Source organism: Glycine max, chromosome 14 (assembly GCF_000004515.6).
Source record: "Glycine max cultivar Williams 82 chromosome 14, Glycine_max_v4.0, whole genome shotgun sequence".
Taxonomy (NCBI): domain Eukaryota; kingdom Viridiplantae; phylum Streptophyta; class Magnoliopsida; order Fabales; family Fabaceae; genus Glycine; species Glycine max.
This window is the reverse complement of record NC_038250.2, coordinates 14,449,949-14,457,279: the sequence shown is the minus strand read 5'-3', so window position 1 is coordinate 14,457,279 and position 7,331 is coordinate 14,449,949. Positions and strand designations below refer to the sequence as shown.

General features: G+C 34.7%; 1 protein-coding gene across 3 annotated transcripts; it reads right to left on the bottom strand.

The window, feature by feature from the left end:
* Positions 1–468: 468 nt before the first annotated feature.
* LOC100788524 (protein WVD2-like 5) lies at positions 469–6,433 on the bottom strand. Of its 3 annotated transcripts, XM_006596040.4 has the most exons (10): positions 6,030–6,433; positions 5,249–5,292; positions 4,678–4,957; positions 4,341–4,595; positions 4,143–4,183; positions 3,976–4,047; positions 3,742–3,841; positions 3,565–3,636; positions 3,373–3,483; positions 469–1,523 (listed from the first exon to the last, which is right to left on the bottom strand). In XM_006596040.4, the coding sequence occupies exons 3-10, from the start codon at positions 4,942–4,944 to the stop codon at positions 996–998; spliced, it is 1,446 nt and encodes a 481-aa protein (XP_006596103.1). In that variant the 5' UTR covers positions 4,945–4,957; positions 5,249–5,292; positions 6,030–6,433; the 3' UTR covers positions 469–995. The 3 variants fall into 3 exon arrangements, with proteins under 3 accessions (XP_006596103.1, XP_003545471.1, XP_006596104.1); XM_003545423.5 differs by lacking the exon at positions 5,249–5,292; XM_006596041.4 differs by lacking the exon at positions 5,249–5,292 and having other exon boundaries at positions 3,742–3,838.
* Between the last annotated feature and the right edge of the window lie 898 nt (positions 6,434–7,331).

The following is a 7,331-nucleotide window of genomic DNA, read 5'->3' as shown; positions in this document are numbered from 1 at the left end:
TGGGACAAAACTGAGATGCAATCCATGCTTTTAATACCATTATCTAATTAGAATTAGAATTTCACTTCACTAACTTAATTGGTATTTAATGCTAACTTTTATCACGCGGATTACTAAGGTGAAATTTCAATTATGATTAGACAACATCAAAAGTACAAATCCCACGTAAGTTGTCTTTTAAAGTGAATATACATCCAAAAGAGGCCTCATTTAGACAAATTTTAACATGGTTATCAGGCCTAGAGTGCATTGGCCATAGCCCATGCACAAAAAAAAAAGAGCTTCCAAGTGAAATGAGTAAAGAGATTAAAAGTGCATTTTGGGGAGGGATATGGAAGGAGACAAATTATAAGAAAAATTCATTACCTAATTTTAAGATAAGGATATAGAGAAAGAAAAATTGTACTTAATGGCCTTATTGCACAGGGTGCATAAGGAACGGTTAATAGCCAAAATGTACTACCAATGGGAGCAGAAACTGAATTCTTATAGTAACAGAAGAATTTGATCCATGACAAACCAAAGCTGTACGACAAAGCAGAATTTGATCCATATGGATTCAGCTAGAAGGGTGTCCACAACACAAACAGCTTGTACATGAGACAATGTCAAATTTGTTTAAGGTAACGGCCTGAACAAGAAGCCCTTGAACTATCAACAGATGGCAAACTTTCTCAAAATTTTCCTCCAAATAAATGTTCACTAAACAGACAAGTGCTGCACATATACCAGACTAACATCAACTAGAATAACCAGGCAAATTGTTAAGTACACATTGCTGCAAGCACGAAAGAGAATGAGGACTGGACTGGCAAGATTGAGAGTCGGTAAACACATAAAGAAACAATGCTGCTTGGACATCATGATGACAATTGACAACACAAACCATAATGCAAATCTGCAAGCCTTCTTCATTCTCAAATAATCTCAGTCATATGCTTCTATAATATCTCACCAGATGAATCAAATTCTCAGAAAGTAACCTGCTGTTTTGCTCAACGCTCCGCCGCGATAGGTTCTTGTTCCAAGGAGAGCTGAGAATACTCTTTGACTGCTATGTCACCATTCACATGAGACTCTTCTTCACTTAGCTTATCTGAAGGAATCAAATTCAGCGGCATAACAGCACTTGTTTCACTGGACAAGGTACTTTTCTCTTCATTTGCTGCAATCGTCATGGTTTTGGCTTCTCCTGTAGCATTGGTTAAGTTGTTATCTTTTTTAGCAGCACTAGATAAGGAAGACTTTTCATCTTTGATAGCTGCCTTGGATGAAGTCAGTGCAGTTCTTGAATTTGATACACTGTTCCCTTCAGAAGCCAGTCGAGCAGGAAGAGATCTTCGTTGCGGCTTCTTTTGATGGACAGGAGGAGTAGGTCCCTTAGTGGGATTACTCTCTGACACTTTCTCATCCAAACTTAAACGAGCTAGTCGTGAACTGCTGCTATTGTTGCCATCTGACTCTGAATTTGCTGTACTCTTCTTACGACCAAGCTTGGGTGATTTTGCTCTTGTAGTTGGTATCTACATTAGTAACACCCATAAGCTAAATATGCTTTACTTCCTAAATGGCAAGACCAAACTTGCATTATCAAGAAAGTTATACTAGATTTATTAAAAAGTCCCCGTAACTAAAAGTGTCTGTGTGTGGATGGGTGAGCGTTAATAAAATTAATTTTGAATGAAATTGATTTTGAAGCGAAGTGATTTATGTTTAAATGTTTTTACACAAGCTAGTAAGTAAAACCCAGTATAAATTGTTTTATCATCCAATGCCAAATTAGTTTTGGACTAAGAATCAAATCCTCAATTTGATACCAACTATGTGAACATTTTACTTACAATCACCTTAGTTGATATTTAGGTCTTCATTAGATGACTAATGGTTGACTATATTAATGGATATTCACAGTTATCTGTCAGTCATTCTGTATGGGTATTACAATTTATAGGGACTTAATTATAAACTTTTGCAATTAGTAAGGACCTAACTGAAAATGTAGTCAAGACTCAAAATTATAGTAACCCATAAAAAGATTTTGGAAGCATACAGATCCTGTTAAGAACTTTTGAATTGGAGGGACTTATTTGAAAACTCGGTGAAACTATAGGGACATACAAAATAATTTAGCCTTATAAAAAAAGATCAAGTATAAGGGATCAATGGTCCAGATAACACAAAATTGAAAAATTGATTATAACTATGCTTGCTCACAATGATATGTTCAAGTCAGCAAAGCAAGGAAGACAAACAATTCAACTTACGCGTGACAGAAAACTGAGGTTTTGGCATCACTTCATATAGATAAAAAGGTATTACAAAAGCTTTTAGTATTATTACGCAATAATATTCAAATAATCATTGATACAAAGCAGATATGCAAAACATGTGCACCACTTGTGGTCAACAAATTGAGCTACCACACTGAACCATCTGCTGGTAGTTGTAAAAAATTCTCCAAGTGACATCAGGAAATCAGTTTAGATACACTCAAACAACTTATTCACCTATGGATATACAAGTCATCTAGGACTACAAATTAACAATAAAAATTTTAAAAGCAAATAAAACAATTACAAGTCTGATGGGCTAAGTTTGGAAAATAACAAACCCCTGTAATCTTAAAAACTATGCATATGTTTAAATCAACAAATCACATCCAAATCTAAATATTTCTAGCAGAGATGGATGGAAATAGATATTTGCATAAAATGATGCAATAATCTAATTTATAGTCTACAACTTTTGCAAAATACTTTGAGATCTGCCAATTATGCAGTATTAATTGTACGATTTCCCTACGAATAACAGTTCAACAATCTTAGAAGAAGAAAAATTATTGGCAAAGCTGACATTATATACCAAATCTCCATAATAAGTTAGACTATCGAAATGGAAGTATTATTCTATTTTTATATCCAACACAGTAATTAATAAATGAATCCACAATCCTATAATGAATGAAGATCAAACATTTCATAATCACGGGATATTTAAGAACAAGCAAGAAACTTAACAAAACACAGAGAAATGGGAACAATGAGAAGAAAAGTTTCCATCTGCAAACAGTGCTCTTTACCAATTATTTTTAGAAGATTATTGTATGTTTTGTCTCTCTCAAACCCCATGCAATATGTATGTTCTCATGTGTTTTTGTGTATTTACATAGCAGCACATGCATACAAACATATACACCACATATGGCTTCAAAGCAAAGAAAAATCATTTGAAAATAATTAGTTCAGCTGAAGAGTACACATGCAAGGCATGCATGCATGTAGAAAGACACACACACACGCACACACACACACACACACACACACACACACACACACACATATATATATATAGAGAGAGAGAGAGAAAGAGGACCTTCTTTAGCTCCGCCTTAGCAGGAGCAGGCTCCTGGTAAAAACTTGGCATTGGAGTTGCTTTAAAATTCAGACTCTTCCTAAGCATCTTAATCTCGGCTTCTTGGGTCTCCTATAAAAGGGGTGAATGATTGACATGATTAGAAGATAAATTCTCAAATCACGTTTTAGCCCAGATATCAAGTACTCTCACCTTGGTTTTTGCTTGCAAGTTACTCTTCTCCACCTCCTTTGCCTGAATTCTCTCCTCAAGCTTATTGTAGAACTGCTCACCAAAATACCAATTGTAATTTTTTTAAGTACAAGATTATTCAAAAGAAACCTGGACAATGACAAAGTACAAGGAAATAAGTGTGCACTAATTATTCACCTCTTTTCTCCTCTCAGCTCTTTCACCACACTTAAAACTGAATCCATAATTTGGAAGTGTCCCCACCCTTTGAGGTTTGGAATCGTCTGTGTTGGTACTTCTAGGTGGATAAAGGTTAAAACACAATATACACAGCACCACACTTAATAATAAATTTAAACAATAGAGACCCAGTAGTTCCAGATTTTCACTCATCACTCACTACGTGAAATACAAAAACCCAAAAAAGGATACAAGGAAGATTCTCCTTCTCCTTGAACTTTATCAATGGGTCCTTTTCTCAATGATTTTGGTTTTGTCTTCTCCCTGTATCCAAAACATCACAGTCCAACAGTTAAATAATAACAATAATCTATCTTTCTAGTGATGAAACATAGACAAGATATACAAGCATTACATACACTGATACTTCAGAAGATGCTGCATCAGACTTTGAAGGGTGCTAAAAAAACAAAGTGAAGATCTATCAGGGAATGCCAACCAAACAATAAACTTGATTACCAAAAAAAGATAAAAGATAAAAGAAGAAAAGAAGCACATTTATGTAAGTTCCTAAGTAATAAATTAGGAAAGCAAGCAAAGGTAATAACAGAGTTTACCTTAGGCTTGGACAATTGCGTCTGCCGGTCATTGAAAGATCTGCTGCCTTTAATAGACTGTCTTGGGAGGGAGTCTAAAGCTGAAGAACCATTTGAAACAGATGAAGATGCTTCTTTATCTTTTCCAATTTGGCTCTTATTCACCAAACTTGCATGAACACCACTGGAACTTGGAGCCTTTGCGTTCTTGTTCTTGACAAGACCCTTTGGTGCTCTTGATTGCTTTGTTTGATCTGATATTTTCACTTCCTCTTCCTAGAATTGAGTAAATATATGATATCCAGATATAAAATAAACGACTTATGAAAGCTACTCAAGGAAAACAAAATCGTCTAACCTTAGGAATGGTCATATTAGTGCCATCAATGTTGACATTTGATTCTTTGATTTCGGCCACTAATGAGTTATCAGATGCAGCACTATCTGACTGATGAAAATTATCAAAGTTCCCATTTGGAGCTACAGTTGCTGCAGTTTCAGGAACACTGGGGTCTAAATCATATGAAACGCCACCATCCTCTCCAGAATTTGAAGGTTCATCATGAACACCATTTTGGTGAACCACTTCAACCCCATCAGCAGGTAAAATGTTAATTGGATCCATCACTCACACTAGCCTACAAGTTACATAGAAACAAAGAAGTGTGGCTTAGAGATGCTAATACACAATGAAACCACATGAGACAAATATATATCCTCAACATGAACAACTTTAACCATTCATTAGGTGTTAATATAAAAATTTAACATGCTGCAATGCTTCCCTTATAGCCAGGCCAGCTTTGAAACATATATAGGCAAATTCTCAAACATTTTTTTTTTCTTTTTCATTGTCCATAAACAAATAGAGATTATAATATTTCAAAACACAGTTCATCAGGCAGCCTTAGGTTGTAATGGCAACTTACCCACTTGAAGAAGAAAATAGGAGTGAAATGACAATGTAGAAGACCTGCCGGGTTGTTTCATAAGTTATTTACCGTTCAAATTAGAGTAAGCAACACAACACAATCATCATAATTCAAAAGTTTCAGTAAAACTTTTCCTCTTTCATGGGGTTAGAAAATTCAAGTAAAATATGATTAAAGACTTAATCAGCCCATTTTCAAAGTCATGGAGACTAATCAGTAATCAATAACCATAATGTAGAGCAATTTTGTTTCACAATCCAATCTCCTCCTGGTTTCTAGTGCATGAAAAAAAAAAAATCGGGGTGGGATATTTATTTTCAACAAGACACAAGAAAAGGGGGAAAGACAATACATTCAAGATTCACATAATTGAGAGTTAGAGCCCTAATTCAAAGTTGCTGCACTTGCCAAGCAGTTAGCATAGCAACAAGTATAAAAGTTCTTGTTAATGCAAAACTATTCTCATCAAGATTTAATGAAAGACTAAAACTTCAACTAGGGATTTAGCCAAATCATCATGATTAAGAACAATGCTCAGATTCCCAATCCCCCACTCCCCTCCCAATCTCCCAATCCAACACTGATCTCACACCAAATTCATGCCACAAAACAATCCAATGACAAGCAACAAACAAACAATTCAAAAACAAATAACCAAACCAATCTCACTTAAAATTTCAGAATAAACAAGAAGACAATAACACAACCCCAGATACAAAAAATTGATTTTTACATCATTTCAGTCACCAAGTCAAAATTCCACAACATGTAGTGTTACCTGGCAAAAGGGTAGTCAAAATGCCATGAAAAGGAGGACACTGAAACACCACTGACGCAAGCAGCGACTTGAAGTGCACAGAACAAAGAGATCTAAAACCCCAGAAAGAGAACCGACCAGAATGAGGATTGAGTAGAGGATCACGATCCAAGGATCCACACAACACCAACAAGATCCGAAAGATTGAAACTGTAGATTTTGCTGATTGAAAACTGTTTTCTTTACATTTTAGAAAGAAAAAAAAAACAGAAGACGAAGAAGAGAGAGAAAAAGAGAAAGAGAGAAGATTTATAATTAGGAGAAGGAGCGGTTTTGAAATGGGATTGAAAGTGAAGTCACTCTCTCTTACTGGAAATGGCGAGTGAGAGAGTGAATGGGTCACACAGACAGAGACACAGAGACAGGGTCAGACTATACGGTTTTTCTTCAAGATTAAATAATAAATTAATAATTGTTGAATAAAATACCATTAATCTACGGTTTTTACTTTTACAATTTCCCCCGAAAATACTACAGTACTTACTACCAAGACACGGCTAATTATCCACTACATCACTACCCTTCCTTCACCCTAACGCTATTTAAGTGTTGATTATATAATCTATAATTAATAACAAAAACAATTACCTATTTTGTATTATCTTTTGTTTTAAATATTTTTACCATCAATTATTATAAATTACTATCATAATATTTTTTAACTTTTAACAACAAATACATCTTTTGAAATAAGTTACACCATATCATATACAAAGGTAACTTTCAAATCCAGCCAGATAATGTTTTCTTTTTGCACTAGTGAATCATAATGTGGCAATTGGTTTTACGTATCTAGAAATTTTTTTTGTTAACAGAAGCTTAGGTGAGTTGCGTAGGTATCGAAGTTAAATAAATACTTAAGATAATTTCACTCACTAACCACCAATAAGTAGAGTTAGGCATACGGGTATGTTTGCCCATGAAACCCGCAAATCATAAAGCTTGCATTTTAAATGGGCTCGTTCTTTTTAGCCCACCCTGTCCGCGTAACTCGTGGGTTAAACAGGTCGGATTAAAATACCCGCAATTTCAACTGACTCTAAAAGACAAGACATGTATATGAGTTTGTTCAACTCACGGATTAAAATAACCTGTGTGTCCAAACCGGTTTGTTCAACTCTATTAACAAGGTTTCTTACATTGACAATGAGAATTAAAATCATGTTCTTGTAATATATGAGTTTGTTTATTATCAACTAAATAAACATTTGTTGCATTTATTAGAATTTACACAAGTTAAAAATTTAAAAATAAAAGTATCGA

Coding starts and splice junctions, on each gene's coding strand:
- LOC100788524 (XM_006596040.4), bottom strand. CDS start 4,944: ATGGATCCAATTAACATTTTACCTGCTGATGGGGTTGAAGTGGTTCAC. Junction 4,184..4,340: donor CGCAATTGTCCAAGCCTAAG/GTAAACTCTGTT, acceptor TTGTTTTTTTAG/CACCCTTCAAAGTCTGATGC. Junction 3,637..3,741: donor GAGCTGAGAGGAGAAAAGAG/GTGAATAATTAG, acceptor TTTGGTGAGCAG/TTCTACAATAAGCTTGAGGA.